Below are 17,421 nucleotides of genomic sequence, written 5' to 3'. Positions count from 1 at the left end.
GCTTGAGTCGGGTGCCCCGGCCGTGACCCGTGCACACGCGCGTGCGCACGCGCGGCCACCGCTCCGGGCCCTGAGCTCCAGCTGCGCTGGAAGGTGCGCGTCCCGCGAGCGCGAGCTGGCCGGGCTCCGTGCCGCCGCCTGTCATCCCGGGCTGGGGGGAGCGTCCAGAGCCTGCGGCGCCTTCACCCTCCGAGCCGCAGCCAGGCAAGCCTTCCCCAGGCAAGACCAGCGTCTGTCTGTCTGTCTGTCTGCAACACGCCTCCCTTTCATCGCCATGCATTCATGCGTTGGTGCTCACAAAGGGGGTTCTGCCATTTCCACCCCTGCGTGCGATGTGTTCCAGGCCTTCTGATGACTTCGTCGTTCCACGTTCATGTTCACACAGGCTGCTCCTGACCATGCTCCTCCTCCTACACAGCCTCGCCCACTGGCACCCACCTTCCAAGGTACGTCTTTTTCCTTCCCAACCTCCTGTCGTCGGCAGCTTTCACTGAGATTCTTTATTCTGGTTTCATAGATAGGTGTGATGCCTTTTCTGATTGTTCACACTCTATCATTCTTTTTCCCTTATCCTCATAAATAACACAATATATGCAAAAGGGAAAGGTTTGTCTACTATGGGGCTAAGATGTGGAGATAGGAGAACAAGTCTTGGATCCACCTCTCTGAGCTTAGGGTCTTTGAGTTACTTATAGGGGGTGTCTGAGGCAGGGTAAAGGTTTTTGGAGTAATCAGTGATCTACACACATGCAGTCAGTCTTCATGGCTCTTCATAGACTGTATGTACAGAAATACAGTGTTAGCATCCTGAGGTAGAAATTTCAGCCTCCGAATGGCAAACGATTACTGATTGGATACTTGCAGGCCCAAATAAAGAGTCAGTACTTTCTACAGAGCTGGTCTTCAAGTCCTTGAAAAATAACCTAGTCAAGTGTTCCTATCATAACCCATACATCACAGATGTCATCTACAGCAAAGCCAGTGGGAAGTTAAGAATAATCACTCAGCTGCATGGACTCCAAAACCAGTGGGGTGGGCGGGTGGGTGTGTGCACCAGTCCTGGGGCTTGAACTCAGGGCCTGGGTGCTGAGCGACTCTCCACTCCCCAAAGCTAGCACTCCAGCCATCTGAGCCATAGCTCCAGTTCCAGCTTTTTGGAGATTAATTGGAGATAAGTCTTAGAGTTTCCTGCCTAGGCTAGTTTCAAACCTTGATCCTCCGATCTCAGCCTCCTGAGTAGCTAGGATTACAGGCGTGAACTACCAGAACCCAGCTCAAAATCAATGTCCTTTAAGTTCTGTACAAGCAAATGATGCTAGAGGGTTTATTCAGATTTTTCCCTTGGTTTAAAAGTCAAGTATAAAACACAAATGGATTGATTGCATCCATTCCCATCTGTGTCATACCTAAATAAAAAAGCACAAATGAGATTTCTAGGAAACCCAATCCATGCCTCGACTAGTGTGGGACCCTTCGGTGGTGGGTGGTGCCTCTGCCTTGGGAATGGTGTCTGCAGAGGTGGGAATCCGTCTCCTCAGGCGCGGCCCCTCCTGAGCCTTCCCAGCCCCAGATCTTCAGGGTTGGCTCACACTCAGGCAGTTGTCTCCGGAGGCCCACTCGCCTTCGCTGGAAACAGCCCCCTCTTCTAGATGTCTGGGCTCAATCAGATCGAGTGTCAGGCGGCCACCGCAGGCGTTGCCAAGGACTGCTGGAAGATAAATAAATAAGGCCAAGCAGAAGAGCCTGATGGTTGGGTGGCCCAACTCCTGCCTGTGTCTGGGGTCAGCACCCGCCTGGGCTCCCGGGGTTCGCTTGCAGAGATCCACGGGACGGTCAGAAGCCGGCGTGGTCCATCTCCATGCTGATACCACAGTGCCAAAGACCTGGCAACATCGAGGGAGAGGGACTCATTTGGGCTCATGGCTTCCAAGAAGGGGATGCATCTGGCCACGGCTTTCTTGCAACAGAGTTCCAGGGCACAGCAGTGTCCCGTGGGGAGAGAGGCGGCTTACCTGGTTCTGGAGTCCACAGTCCTGGGGCAGGGGCTGGGGGCAGGGCTGGGGCCGGGGGCAGGGCTGGGGTGGGGCTGGGGACAGGGCTGGAATTGGGGCCGGGGGCAGGGCTGGAGTTGGGGCTGGGGACAGGGCTGGAGACAGGCCCCTGGCCGGGGCTGCAAGGTGGACACTCGTGTTCTCCACCATGGCGGTGTTTGGTCAGTATGAACAGCCTGAGTGAATTTTGGAAGAACTTGGCTTCTTGGCCCGCCCTTCCTAGAAAGGAGCGAGTCCTGCTCATGCAGACCGCCGGCCCGGGCATGACCTTGTCCCTGCACTGCGCACTGTCCCCGGGGCCGCGAGGGACAGTAGGGGGACGGCTTTCGGCTTGTTTTTGTTGTTGTTACTGTTTTGTGTTTTTTTAAGAAATTTAATCACTTGAACCTCTTTTTTTTCTGTCTGTCCTGGCGCTGCCCTGGGCTGCTTTGTGCTCAAGGCGAGCACTCTACCTCTTGAGCCACAGGGCCACTTGCTGCTTTTTCTGAGTTTATTGGAGTCTCATGAACTTTTCTACGCAGGCTGGCTTCAAACCATGATCCTCAGATCTCAGCCTCCTGAGTCGCTAGGATTACAGGCGTGAGCCACCAGCGCCCAGCTACTTGAACCTCTTTTAAGTGACTCCTAAACACAACCATCTACCCTCTGTATCTAAGTGGAGGCCATGGCTTCTGGGCTTGCTTTTACCCCTTCTCCTTCCACTCCCTCCCTCCCTCCCTTCCTTCTCTCCCATTCTCTCTTTCTCATAAGGAAAACTTCCTTTGCCCTATAGCATTTCATCAGTCCATCCAACAGACTGGCTTTGTTATTCCAAGTAACAAATGGTGAGCTGAGTAACAAATGGATTGATGGCTGAGTTGGATGGTTCAGCATGTACCTGACATGTGAAGGCCCTAAGTTTCATCCTCAGCACCACAAGGAAACAAGTACCCATCAGAGGGACTTGGTAATGACAGAAATTGTGTATGACCGCAAGCTATAGAACATTCAAAGAGACTGAGGTGAACAAAAGTTTTGAAACACTCCAATGAGGAAGAATATATATTTTTAAACAATGATGACCATGATTTGAAGCTGATCGGACAGCAACTGGGTAGATGTCTTTGTGGAGGATGGGGAAAGGGGGCAGAATGCTTGGGATTGAATGAGGGTCCCCTGAAAGTTAAGCACAACCCCTCTATCACTTTTGTGTAAGATTGTGGTGAACTGTGAGCTTGCACTTCTGATAGTCGTTCATGACTGATTCTATCAATCAAGCATGCATAAGAACACTTCCTTAACAACTTCCCAGTTTGTTGTTATTGTTAGTGTTGACACAAATAACTCAATTTTTATGCTGGCAACTTTCATGTGTCTTTTATACTTTATAAAATATCAAGGTTTATGGCATTAACACTACAGACTAAAACATAAAACAGTAAGGTTTTACTCAGGACCATGACCGTAGGTGTAGACCACGTCAGTGTGGTCTTGCAGTGGGGATAGCCGGGGCTCCACTGGGAACACAGCGTGGACAGGTGGGAATCCACTGCCGGCACAGCCAGACATCACCTGGGCATGAGAGGAAAATTGATGAGGAAACTGGTGACATCTTACAGGGTTCCGCTGACTTACCAGGATTTCTTGTGAAGACGATTTTGCCGTGGACCCACACAAGTGGGCCTAGAAGGTGGTTCAGGAGCCTGGACAAAGTTTGAACAAGCAGAAACCCTCATATACCCTGAACGCTGTTATAAGAGTTAAATTGACTTAAACATCTGGGAACTGGGTTACCTGGCCTAAGTGAGCACCCTAAAATATTTGTTAAGTTAACCGCATGTTTCAGGAGGAACTACATCATGGAGGGGCTTTTCTAAGGGATAGGACTGGGGTTATTAAACTGGGATTGCTGAACTGCTGGCTATGCAGCAGAGGCGTGCTTAAAAGTTTACAGAAAAGCCATTTATGTCCTTTTTTTCCTGGAAAACGATCCAATTTGAAGAGGAAAAAACATCCTGCAAGATGGTGAATTTACAAGAATATTTTGAGGGAGGTTTGAGAAGAGTTGGCTTTGGAAATTCAGGTTTTTCTACAGATTACATCTAAAATGAACTCTGAGCCACCCCCTAGAGAGACCTGAGAGCCAGCAGGCCTGGTCTCCTGGTGAGCCATTTCGGTGCGATGGTCAGCACAGCGGTTCTTAGCTCAGTGTGCTGTACACCAGATGCCACTGATGCAGAGGAGGAATAAGCAGATTCACCACAGGTCCTAAATAGTTTCTAAAATACATGGAAATCATACAGCTGAATTTCATTTATTATCCCAGGGCAAGCAGGTGCATCTCTAATCCAGATCTGGGAGTCAGTTAAACTGGAAGAACAATATAGATCTGTTTAATAACCCCTCATCATAAAAGTAAGCTTGTCATAAATTTGTTCTACAAAATATGAGAAAATAGAATACATACAAGAAATGAAGGCATGCTATAATCCATCTAGAACAGAATTCACTAATTCGATTTTCTTTGTCAGAATTGGATTTATACTGCTGATTTACGCATTTATTCATTCAAGGAATAGCTGAGTGTCCATTACATGCTGTAAAGAAAAGAGGCTTTCAGACATAAAGGTAGGGGTTGGAAAAACAGCGAAACGTCTTCAGAGCTGGTTGGATCAGCAGAGAAGGTACAGCTAGGTGTTGTCCATGGAGAGAGTTGTCTTTTGAGAAGGTTAAGAAAATAGGAAAAACCTCTTCTGTCTTTGTACAGATGTTCAAAGAAGTGTTTGCATTGACGAGGGCCAGTAACAAAAGGGCAGGGGTCCAGGGTGGGGGGCTCGGGAGAGGCAGGAGGGCGTTGTTGGGAAGCCTTTTGTCCCGGGAGCAGGAAGGGCTGGCTTGCAGGGGTGAGTGGTAACGCTGTGGCGCCCAGGGAGACGCGTTCTGAGCCTTGTACTTAATATTGTTTCACCTAAGGGTCTCTTGTTAAATAGCTTAAAAATGCTAGTGATTTCATTATGTTCCACCGTGAGCGTGAGCCGTGGCCTATCTCAGAATCCTCCAGTACCGGCTGGTCAGGCCTCTCATTTCTCATTATTACCAGCTCTGTGGATGAAGCACGATCTTTGTTTGCAGCCTGGTTATTTCCTTTGTAGACGGACACATAGCAGAGATTTCTAGATCAAAGAAGACACCGCAAAGCCCCGTGAGCACTGCGGGCCCGCCGCTTCCCCACGCAGAGGCGGCGATGCGCAAAGCCTCGGTGCGCACCGCGGGCTTGCAGCTTCCCGCAGTCAGAGGCGGCGATGCGCAAAGGCGATGCGCAAAGCCCCGTGCGCTCTGCGGGCTCGCTGCTTCCCGCAGTCAGAGGCGGCGATGCGCAAAGCCCCGTGCGCACTGCGGGCTCGCCTCGTCCCGCAGTCAGAGGCGGCGATGCGCAAAGGCGATGCGCAAAGCCCCGTGCGCACCGCGGGCCCGCCGCTTCCCCACGCAGAGGCGGCGATGCGCTTTCCGGCACGCGTGGCTGCGTCCGCATCTCCTTTAGTGTCCGTGTTAACCTGCATTTAAAGCGTTGGTGACCTCCGCGTGGCGCACGTCTCTCTTCCATATTCTTAGGCCACTCTGGAAATTTCCTCTCACTGACGTGCGAGGGCTGCGTGTTAACAACGCGGGTCTTTTGCTCTTCTCCTCACACGACGCCCCTCTGCTCCCCGTTGCTTCCCTTTGTGTCCGTATCTTTTGGAGGTACTTTTTCTGTGTATTGTTGGAGGACACTTTGAGGCTCCCTCCTCTTTCTGAGGGCTGAGTCCCCGCCCGCCCTTAACCAATTTTAAGCTTCACCAGGCCGCAGCAGGCAGAGCTGGACCGACGGACAGCGACTGACGCAGGGCGTGCTCGCTTCCCAAGCGCTGCGCGGGCACCTGCGGGGGGGGGGGCGATGCCCGCAGACAGGGGCGGCGCGGGCGGGGGGGGGGCGATGCCCGCAGACAGGGGCGGCGCGGGCGGGGGGGGGCGATGCCCGCAGACAGGGGCGGCGCGGGCGGGGGGGGGCCGGGCCCGGGGGGGCGATGCCCGCAGACAGGGGCGGCGCGGGCGGGGGGGGGGGGCCGGGCCCGGGGGGGCGATGCCCGCAGACAGGGGCGGCGCGGTGGGGAGGCCGGGCCGGAGGCGGCCGGGCGCCCGCGGGAGTCCAGCTCCAGACGCAGCGGCGCGTCGCCCGCGGAACTCCACGGGGAGGAAGGACAGACTCCCGCAGGGAGACGCGCAGGCAGCGGCCCGAGCCTGGGACGTCCTCCGCTTCCCTTCCGGACGCTTCTGACCCGGGCTGTGGCCTCGGCCGGGGCCGCTGCTCCGGGGAGGAAAGGGGGGGCCGGTCCCCGGCGGTCACGGCGGGACGCGGACAGCCGCCGCCCCGGAGGCCGCACCCGGCCGCCCCGCCGCGGCCTCCCGGCCCCTTTGGTCGAGAGCGAACCGTAACACGTCCGCATCCTGTTTCCGAGCGAGCCGGGCGACGCGCTCCGAATCCGCCACAAATGCGTGGCCTGGGGCGGGGGCGGGGTAAATGCCTCGGCCAGTTCGGCCTCTCCGCTAAGCGGGCATCAAGCGCCTCTCCCCGCCTAACGAGCGAACGAGTCCGGGAATCCGCCCCAGAACCGAAGCCCGCGGTCCGAGGTGGCGCCGGACGCCCCTCCCTCCGCGCCGCGTCCCGGCAGGCGGCCCCGGCCGGGCGCCTCCGCCTTCAAACAAAGGGTTTCTGCCAGCACGCCCGGTCCAGGCGCCGGCCCGGCGAGGCGCGCTCGGATTGGCTGGGCGGCGGTCCAATCGCAAGAGGATGCTCGCATCTCCTATTTACATACCTAGTCCCGGAGGAGAGCGTCCAATCAAAGACTACGAATTTCAAACCCTCATTTGAATATAGAGCTGAGAAGCAGCCCTTCCTCGGCGGTGCCGCGGTTCGCGCGCGGCTGGTGCGGGCGCTGTCTCCGGCTCCGGAGCCCTCCCGCTCCGGGCCGGCCCCAAGAAGGGGTCCAAGAAGGCCGTCACCAAGGCGCAGAAGAAGGACGGCAAGAAGCGCAAGCGCGGCTGCAAGGAGAGCTACGCCATCTACGTGTGCAAGGTGCTGAAGCAGGTGCACCCCGACACGGGTCGCGCCTGGCGCTACAGCAAGCGCTCGACCATCACGTCGCGAGGTGCAGACGGCCGGGCGCCTGCTGCTGCCCGGGGAGCTGGCCCAGCGCGCCGTGTCCGAGGGCACCAAGGCCGGCGCCACGGACCCCAGCTCCGCGGCCACGCAGGCGCTCGAGCGCGCGGCCCGGGTCGCTGGTGCGGTGCGTTTGGAGCAGCACCGGATCCCGCGTCCGGCGGGGCGGGGTCTCCACTTAACTCCCCGGTCCCCCCACCCGCGTCTCTGTCCAGTGTGCGTGCGTGAGCGAGCGGCGCCGCTCCTCCCCACACCCGCGGCCTCTCTCCCCACAGTGTGTGCGTGCGCGCGCGTGTGGGCAGCGACGCCGGGCCCGCGGCCTGGGAGCCGATCGCCCACGGACGGCGCGGCCGGGCCTCGCACCAACCCGGGAAACGGAGTCAGGGAGGCGGGAGGGGGACGCGGGCCCCGGGTGGCGCCCTTCGTCTCAGGCCGAGCGCCTCCGCCCCCGCCCGGGGCCTCGATGGCACGGGCCACGGCCGGCGGCTCCCGCGTCCGTCCGTCCGTCCGTCCGGTACACTGGAATGGGAGCCGGGACGCAGCTGTTCCTTCCGTCGCGGCCTCCGGGTCATGGCCCAGAAGCCAGCGGGCTGTGCACCGTCCAGAGCCGCCCACGGTGAGACGGCAGCGGGGCCCGGGCCCGTCGCTAACTAAAGCCGCCATCTCACGCCCCCCCCCCCCATCTGGGCGCCGCCGCCAGGGCTGCGCACACGGCCGGCCGCGGAGGTCACACAGGCGCGCTTTCCACTGCGACCCCGCGCGGCCCGTGCCAAGCCAGCTGAGCGCTCAGTCCGCTCTCCTGCTCCCCCTCAGTGGACAAGTGCGGCTGCAGTTCGCGCCTGAGTCCATCTCCAGGCACACTACGTGGAGCCGACGATCGCCACAGCCCGCTGGATGGCTGGCGGGACCGACGTCTCCGGAATTGATTTCTAGACATGCAGAAGCAAAAGAGAATAAGCGAATTATAAAATTTCCTTTTCCAATGATTCACTTAAATTTGACGCAAGAGCACTGGAAATTGACCTGGCGTTCCTCCTGAGAAGACAGGAACCCTCCAGAACCCTTGCTTCTGAATGCTGATTCTACTTGATGCCTGAAAATACCAAGCCTTCCCGGGAGAAACCTGAAGAGTAGACAGCTTTTATCCTGTCTGTCTGTCTCTCTCTGGGTCAGTGGTGGACTTGAACTCAGGGCCTGGGTGCTGTCCCCGAGCTCTTTGGCTCAAGGCTAGCGCTACCACGTTGAGCCACTTCTGGTTTTCTGGTGGCACCGTCTATATAAGAAGCTAGTTTCAAAAACGCATCTGTGTGGAATTCACATAAACCTGGGTTTGTCTGTCATCGTCTTCATGCACACAAATATCGAAACATTTCCGTTACCCTTACTGTGTGCCAAATATAGTCAATACAAAACGGCTTCTTAATGACCTGCATGTTCCCAGATGGAAAGGGGGAGGGACCCAGCAAAAGGACTCCTGTGCTCACCTGCAGCGTTTTGGAAACGTTGCTCTGCACGGTGTAAGCCACCAGAAGTGATTTACTGCACCCAGCCGCCGTGACGCAAGGCCACTGCTAAAGACACGGAGGAAATGCAGAGCCGGCGCCGGAGGCCCGCTCGGCTGCAATCCCCGCCACCCGGGAGGCCGGGCCAGCTGGCCTGCGCTCACATCCCCAGCGCCAAGGAGCTGGAGACGGCGCTGTGCCTCAGCCTTCAACGGAGGTCAGAGACGGTGCTCAGGCCCTGAGTTCCAGTCCCAGGACCAGCACCAGAAAAACAAATCCCTGCCAGGGAATATCTAGAACGAAGTGAAAATGGAGCCCTGGGAGAGGGTTTGAAAACAAGGTGCAGCCGTCACAGACGGGGCCCCGGCCGTGCCTCTCGGGGCCCGGCTCGCTTTGTTCCGGGCTGGCTTCCGGCGCCGTGGCCCGGCTGCGCCCCGCTGCCCCGGGGTCCGAGCGCCTGCGCCAGGTGCGGGCGGCCGCGAGGCCCAAACCCCCACCCGGCCCGAGAAAAGCAAAGGAGCCCCGTTGGCCGGGACGGGGCTGGGCACCGGCGACGTCCCGGCTGGTGCTCTGCCGCGCGAACCGCGCCGCCGCCACTGGGCGTTCAGGACCGTGGGGAGGACGGGGCGGGCGGCACGGGGCCCCGGGGCGGGGCGCAGCCGCGGGCTCCCCGGCCCCCAGGCCGCCCTTCCGTGCACGGGAGCCGACCCCGCCTCTGGCGCCCGCACAGGACGCGGGGTTCGCAGCCCGTGCGGGTCGCGGTGCGGGCGGCCCCAGGCCCGGCTGCACGCTCCTTTCTGAGCTTGGAGGTGGCTCTGAAAAGAGCCGTTGGGGCGGCGCCGCCTCACTTGGAGCTGGTGTACTTGGTGACGGCCTTGGTGCCCTCGGACACGGCGTGCTTGGCCAGCTCCCCGGGCAGCAGCAGGCGCACGGCCGTCTGCACCTCGCGCGAGGTGATGGTCGAGCGCTTGTTGTAGTGCGCCAGGCGCGAGGCCTCGCCGGCGATGCGCTCGAAGATGTCGTTCACGAACGAGTTCATGATGCCCATGGCCTTGGACGAGATGCCGGTGTCGGGGTGCACCTGCTTCAGCACCTTGTACACGTAGATGGAGTAGCTCTCCTTGCGGCCGCGCTTGCGCTTCTTGCCGTCCTTCTTCTGCGCCTTGGTGACCGCCTTCTTGGACCCCTTCTTGGGGGCCGGAGCCGACTTGGAGGGATCTGGCATGGTGGTCAGTCTCGGGAGGTCTACGCGCAGCGGCCGCGCTAACTCTACTTATGTGCTCCGTATTCAAATGAAGGATCGCACAGCGTGCCTCTAGTATTGGATGAAAGGTCGCGTTACGTCACCCGCGGGAAAGGCATATGCAAATTAGGAGCTGCCGGGTTCCTTTTGTGATTGGTTCCTGGAACCATCCAATCCGAAGGCGCCGTCCAGCCTACCTCTGGACGACATATAAGGACTGGCCGGGGCCGCACGCGCGCTCTCCTCCGCGCGGCTGTTGGTTCGCTCCGAGTCCGGCGCCTGGGCGTTGAGGATGTCTGGCCGCGGCAAGCAGGGAGGGAAGGCGCGCGCCAAGGCCAAGTCGCGCTCGTCGCGCGCGGGCCTGCAGTTCCCCGTGGGCCGCGTGCACCGGCTGCTCCGCAAGGGCAACTACTCGGAGCGCGTGGGCGCCGGCGCGCCGGTGTACCTGGCGGCCGTGCTCGAGTACCTGACGGCCGAGATCCTGGAGCTGGCGGGCAACGCGGCGCGCGACAACAAGAAGACGCGCATCATCCCGCGCCACCTGCAGCTGGCCATCCGCAACGACGAGGAGCTCAACAAGCTGCTGGGCCGCGTGACCATCGCGCAGGGCGGCGTGCTGCCCAACATCCAGGCCGTGCTGCTGCCCAAGAAGACCGAGAGCCACCACAAGGCCAAGGGCAAGTGAGTCCCCGCGCCGGCCCCGCGCGGCCCCCAACGGCTCTTTTCAGAGCCACCCACCGCCTCCGAGAAAGAGCGACACTGCGCGGGCGGGCGGGTCCCCGGGGCGGGCGGGCGCCTGCGGCCCCCGGGAGGCCGCGGCCGGCGGCAGCGGGTGCGGGACTTACATAACACGTTACACAACGCCCTGTGCGGCGCACGTCATGCTCGGGCCCGAGCTCCGCAGACGCCATCGGGAGCCAGCGACGCTGCTGCGGTGGAGAACGTCCCGGTGCCCCGACCACACGGCACTGACCCGGAGGACTCCCTGTGCGCGCACGCGCACGCACACGCACGAGGTGCGGCGTGCAAGTGGCACCACTTGACCGAAACCCAACTGCGAGCGCGGGCCCCGGTGAAGCGCGTGCAGGGCCCGCCCGGGCAGCCACCCCGTCGCCGAGCCCTTCGGTGACTTGAGGCGCTTTCCTTGGGCTGGGTGTCGACGTTTCAGGGTATCACACGAAGAAACATTCAATGCAGTGTGAGAGGACTGCTGAGGAGAACCTTCCCATTTCCACCTCCAAGGCCAAGCTGTCAACACGCAGCCACCACCCTGGGGACATTTGCTTTTTAAATTAAGAATTATGAAGATGCCCTGGCGATGCATAGCCAGCGGATGTTAGAGAACGTAGATTCAGAATGTTTCCGTTCCAGAAAGTTCCACCCGGGGAACGCTGGTGTAAAGCTTGTCATTTGTTGGGTTGCGTTTGTCAGGAATGGGGTGAAGGACAAACAGCTAGCCGCCTCTGTAAGCCAATGTTGGTTGGATTTCTGGCTAGGGAACAAAGCGGCTCTTCCAGCCAGTCCACTCCTAGGTGTGAGCCTCCCAGATACTCAACTGGTAATTGACTTAGATTGTGTTTTCTAAATCAATGAAATGCTGTTTCATTGTACAGTGTTACGTGAACCATAATACTAAGAGAAGTGAACCAGACCCTAAATTACATATGATACATGGAATGTCCAGAATAGGCCAATTCTGAGACAAAGCAGATTAATTATTGTTCAGAGCTGGAAGAGGGGGGAAGTATCAGGTGCAAGATTTTTCTCTTGCGATGGAACTAACCAGAAGTGATAGTTATACAATACTGCAAATGTGCTAAATGCCATGAATTATTAACTTTCATATGGTTTACCATGTGTCATGTGAAATTTGTTTCAATTCTTCTTTTTTTTTTTAAATCTAAGCCTGGAAGTGAATGTGGACAAGTAAGTTAGTGAAAATGAAAATACAGACCAAGGAAGATAGAAGGGGTGGGGACAGGGTAGACTGGAGATCTGGAAGGACAGTGATCTATTCCAAGGCTGCCTAGGACATCATCACTGGCTTTCCTAAGATAGGAGGTGGAGCAAAAGCCTGACTGGCTCTGGGTCGCTATCCCAGCTCCAAACGGCCAGGCCACTTAAGGCTCTCCACAGGGCTTGGCTCGCTTGTGTATCCCTGGCACATGCTTGTATGGGGCTGCTCTCTATGAGATGTTTATTGAGCACAAGAAATAAACTGAATTCCAGAAAAAGTGCAAACCGAGTCAGCTTCAGAGATAACCCTCACCGGTGATTTTCTGCTCTGGCTTTGGTGATTCTTCCACCTCTGTCTTAGTGTACGCCTGTCCCCTGTCTTAGTGTACGCCTGTCCCACCCCTTCCTCCCACATCGAGTTTGTTTCTGCTCTGCTAGGTCATTTCTTACAGGCTTACCCACACATTCATAAATTAAAAACAGAACGACCATAGGACCCATCTATTTCACTCCTGGTATAAATGAAAGGAAAAGCAATGAGTTTAAAGAAGATACACCCACACTCTCATGATCACTTTGACACCATTCAAAACAGATCCAGAATCAACCTAAGTGTCTATCAAGGACACTTAAATGGATTGGAAATGTTGGCGGTGGTGGTGTTTTTTTTGCTGGCCCTGGGGCTTGAACTCTGGACTTGAGCACTGTCCCTGGGCTTTTTGCTCAAGGCTCGTGTTCTACCACTTCAGCCATAGTGCCACTTCCAGCTTTTTCTGTGATTAATTGGAGCTAAGAATTTCATGGACTTTCCTGCCCCAAATGGCTTCAAACTGTGATCCTGAGATCTCAGCCTCCTGAGTAGCTAGGGTTACAGTGAGCCACTAGGTGCCTAGCCAAAAAAAAAAAAAAAAAAAAAAATACAATTTTTAATTATAACTAGCTATAATTGAGCTCTAAAGAATTAGTTACAATTGAACTCTAAAAAGAATGAGGGCCAGGTATGGTAGCATATAGCTGTAATGCCAGCTAAGAGGAGGATAACAGTCTAAGACTAGCCTGGGCAAAGTCTGGATACTGTAAAAAGCAAACAAAAAAGCATGGCTTAAGTGATAGAATGTTTGCCCAGCAAGCACAAGACCCTGGGTTCTCTCCTCAGTACCACAAAAGAGAGGGGCCTGGGGGGTGGGAGGAGCAAGCAGGCAAGCTAGGTGAACAGATAAGACTTCCAGCAGGCCGGAGAAACATTTGCAAACCATATGGTTGACAAAGGCCTAGAACCTAAAGCAAGTGCAACTCTTACAACTTCACAATAACAAGCACATGCATTATGTCTTTTTCTGAGTGTCCACAGTTGTTTTTGGCTTGTGTGTGTCATGGGTCTTGGACTCATGGCCCCGGCGCTGTCCCTCAGCTTTTTTGCTCAAGGCTAGCTAGCACTCTACCTCTGAGCCACAGCTCTGCTCCTGGGCGTTAAGTGGTTAATTGGAGCTAAGAGTCTCACTGACCTTCCTGCTTAGGTTGGCTTCAAACCTTGATTCTCAGATCTTGGCCTCTTGAGTAGCTAGGATTAGAGATGTGAGCGGCCAGTGCCTGGCTTTGTCCAGAGGTTTTTTTTTTGTTGTTTTTTTTTTGTTGTTGTTGTTGTTGTTGTTTAATTGTAAAGGAGAGGCAGAAGTCAGGTGACATGTTTATTTCTTTTTCAACAATGTCAACTTTCCCTTGTTTTCTCCCAGTTTATCCCGCGACTCCTCTCCCCTACAAGCTGGCAGCTCATTTTCAACAGTGTCTAGTGAATATCACTGCAGCATTTGTTTGCCCTTTATCCCACCATTTCTGTGGCCCCTTAGCCTTCCCCAAACAGATCAACTTACATACAGACAAAAGATACAGAAAGAAAAAACAGCCACAAAGGGGGGAGGGGGGGAAACAAAAGCAAAATAACAAAAAAGCCCGCTATTTCCTTTTCTTGGAGCTCATCTGGATAAGTGATCATATACAGAGCTCCTGAGCCTCTGGGCCTCTCCTTTGCTCTTTGGTCTTACTCTGTGGATGTTTAAAGTTCCGTTTGATTTATATCATGTCCAAGTGTAATTTTTTTGTATTTTAGCATCCACTGTGTTTACCTGTAGATTTTAGGCACATTCTAATTACCACAAATGAGGGAAACCTTACAACCTATGCTTCTTTGGATCTGGTGTACTTCACTTAGCTTTTCGAAGTCTCCATTTCCTTATGAATGATGGAGTATCATTCTTTCTGATGGAAGCATAGACTTCTCACCACCATGTCAGTGCCCAAGAAGCAGTACACATGGGCCTCAGGGTAGAGGATGAGAGGCTCAGAATACTCTGGAGGTGGTGAGCAAATACATCGCAATTGGGCACTACACTAAGGCATGTTAAATCTGCAGGAGACAATATACAAGATTACTACATATAGGAGAAAGAAAGGAAATATTCATGATCACAACATACACTAAATTTGTTATATTGCTTAGTATTTATAATACAGGTAAACAAAAAGCACTTGCTATTAATACTTGGTATTAAGTATCACTCAATATTCAAGAGACACTGAATATTCAGGATAAGAGGCACTAGACATCACGGTTACCAAATATGTAAGAAGTTCTCAATGTTCAAGATCATTAAGTACACAGGAAACACTAAATATCCAGAATCTACAGCAGCATGGCGCACATGAAGTATTTGTTCCCTGATTTGTACCTTAATTCTGCCACTGGCTGGGGAGGCCTGCGCCAGTCCACCTGTCCTTTCGGCACGGCCCAGGACGTCTGTCCCTGTCCACAGAACCACAGCTGTGAGCCACAGGCCCAGCTGCACCCGTTTACTGCCGAGCCAATGCACTTAAGAACATCATCCAGCTGCTGACGGCCAGAATCCTTGCTTCTGATGCACTTGGATGAAATTGTGGGAAAGGATGCTTTGTGTGTGATATATTCACCAGGTGCGCATTTTCAAAAATCTCACATTTCTGGCCTAAGGAGCTTTATCTGTTTGGTTCCAAAGCGCTTGAAAACAGATCACCTCTGGTTACATCGAGGAACCCTGCAGGGGCTGGACCTATCACTCTCAGAAAAAGCCTGCTTTTGTTATTGTGACTTCATCCATGTACTTGTGCTTTTTCACAGCATTATTGAGGTATATTAAATATGTGCATAAGCACACACATAGATATTCAAGTTGTACAGTGTGATTTGGGGAAGGGACAGAGTTGGGAATCAAACTCAGGGCCTTGTGCTCTAACACTGTTACAACCCCAGCCTGCAGAGTGATGTTGTGATACATGTTTTTCCAGGCTCAGTCTGTGATAATCACCATTCTACTCTCTTTCCACAAATTAGACCTGTTTAGTTTTCACATATGAATGAGAGCAGAAAGTATTTCTTGTCTCGTTTTGGTGGCTCATGTTTGTAATCCTAGCTCTCAGAAGGCTGAGGTCTGAGGTCAGAAATTTTGAAATTTGGCAACACAATGGTTTAACCTGAAGGACATAATGCTAAGTAAGGCAGGGTTCAAAAGCTAAATTGTGTGTGTGTGTGTGTGTGTGTGTGTGTGTGTGTGTGTCTGTCTGTCTGTCTGTCTGTCTGTCTGTCTGGGGCCCCAACTCAGGGCCTGGGCACTGTCCCTGAGCTTCTTTGCTCAAGGCTGACACTCTTTCACTTGAGCCCCAGTCCCACTTCAGCTTTTCTGGTGGGTAGCCGGAGTTCCTGGACTTCCTGCCCTGGCTGGCTCTGAGCTGTAATGTGCAGATCTCAGTCTCCTGCGTAGCCAGGAATGAGCCGCCAATGCCTGGCTTACATGTGGTATTCTGTTTTGTTTCTCCATGGTCCTGATTTGTAACTCGGTAGACCTTGTTATTTCCTAGCATAAGTGTATTTTTGGTTGAAGTATTTGGACTTTCTGTCCTTGATGCCTGAACTAACTTCGGAATAGCTTTAGAGCAGTAGTAAAGGTGAACGGTCATCTTTTGTTATAATGTCGGGGCTTCGGCCTCTGACAGTGCTTGTGTGCTCCCCTCCCCTCCCCTCCCGGCCCCTCCCCTCCCCTCCCCTCCCGGCCCCTCCCCTCCCCTCCCCTCCCGGCCCCTCCCCTCCCCTCCCCCTTGTCCGCCCCTCCCTCCCCTCCCCTCCCCTCCCGGCCCCTCCCCTCCCCTCCCTCTTGCCTGCCCCCCCCTCTGCCTTCCCCTCCCCTCCCCTCCCGGCCCCTCCCCTCCCCTCCCCCTTGTCTGCCCCTCCCTCCCCTCCCCTCCCTCTTGCCTGCCCCCCCCTCCCCTCCCCTCCCCTCCCGGCCCCTCCCCTCCCCTCCCCCTTGTCCGCCCCTCCCTCCCCTCCCCTCCCCTCCCGGCCCCTCCCCTCCCCTCCCTCTTGCCTGCCCCCCCCCTGCCTTCCCCTCCCCTCCCCTCCCGGCCCCTCCCCTCCCCTCCCCCTTGTCTGCCCCTCCCTCCCCTCCCCTCCCCTCCCTCTTGCCTGCCCCCCCCTCCCCTCCCCTCCCCTCCCGGCCCCTCCCCTCCCCTCCCCCTTGTCCGCCCCTCCATCCCCTCCCCTCCCTCTTGCCTGCCCCTCCCCTCCCCTGCTTTCTCTCCTAAGGCAGGAAGGCAGCCTCCAGAAACTAACATTTCTCCTCCCCTAGGTAGGTCACAGAAACTGAAAATATCCTCTTTGTCCCACTTTCCTGTCTTGGAGCTGGCTGTGTCTGATAATAGCTCACAAGCCCCACGTTTTAGAAGAGTCCTGCCACATACCCGGAGGAGAGCGCGCCGACAGGCCTGGAGGGCGACGCAGGCAGGCCTTCCCGGGTCTCCCACCCCCTCTGTCACCTGTCGGTGGGTCATAGCTTGTGTCCAATCACATTTACACAGCTGTCCACGCGGTCAGTGCGCTACGAGCGCTTCTGAGGCTGAAGCTGCGGAGGCTCCCAGGAAAGCGGAGTCCACGCGCCCGGGGTGCACCAGCACCACCGGGAAAGAAGCCGCGCGTGGCCTTCTACACCCGCTCCTGGGTTCGTCTTATTTTATCCTTCAAAGTCACATTTATACTAAACTGACGGGTTTGTGTATTACCTGTGCCTGTGCCAAGCGCCGACCCGGCTGCCGTCCTCGCCACTCAGGAGGCATGAAGATGGCAGGCTCTTACCTCCAATTAGCACCACGAAGGCCAGGAGAGGAGCGGTGGCTCCAGGGGTCGAGCCCCGGCCTTGAGCACGAAAGCTAAAAAGCATCACAGCCGGGTGTCCGCGCCTCGTCCCCATCAAACGAGCGGCCTTCAAGCAGAACCAACCCCAAGGCTCAGCCCGCTGGAGGTGGGCCGCGCCGCCGTCCCCGCGATCCCGCGCCAGGCGCCTCGCCGCCGTCCCCGCGATCCCGCGCCCGGGGCCGCGCCGCCGTCCCCGCGATCCCGCGCCAGGCGCCGCCGTCCCCGCGATCCCGCGCCCCCGGGGCCGCGCCGCCGTCCCCGCGATCCCGCGCCCCCGG

At 56.1% G+C, this 17,421-nt stretch overlaps 2 protein-coding genes across 2 annotated transcripts; one reads left to right on the top strand and one right to left on the bottom strand.

Annotated features, from left to right (window-relative positions):
• Window positions 1-9,520: 9,520 nt before the first annotated feature.
• LOC138808128 (histone H2B type 3-B) lies at window positions 9,521-10,138 on the bottom strand. The gene has a single exon (XM_069994083.1). It carries the CDS (start codon window positions 9,952-9,954, stop codon window positions 9,574-9,576), a length of 381 nt encoding a protein of 126 aa, XP_069850184.1. The 5' UTR covers window positions 9,955-10,138; the 3' UTR covers window positions 9,521-9,573.
• Window positions 9,913-10,759, top strand: H2ac25 (H2A clustered histone 25). Its single transcript, XM_069994081.1, has one exon. It carries the CDS (start codon window positions 10,265-10,267, stop codon window positions 10,655-10,657), a length of 393 nt encoding a protein of 130 aa, XP_069850182.1. The 5' UTR covers window positions 9,913-10,264; the 3' UTR covers window positions 10,658-10,759.
• The last annotated feature ends 6,662 nt before the right edge of the window (window positions 10,760-17,421 follow it).

Source organism: Dipodomys merriami, unplaced genomic scaffold, assembly GCF_024711535.1.
Source record: "Dipodomys merriami isolate MVZ:Mamm:240054 unplaced genomic scaffold, mDipMer1.0.p SCAF_440, whole genome shotgun sequence".
NCBI lineage: Eukaryota > Metazoa > Chordata > Mammalia > Rodentia > Heteromyidae > Dipodomys > Dipodomys merriami.
Note: the sequence above shows the minus strand (reverse complement) of the source record. Positions and strands in the feature narration are given on the sequence as shown.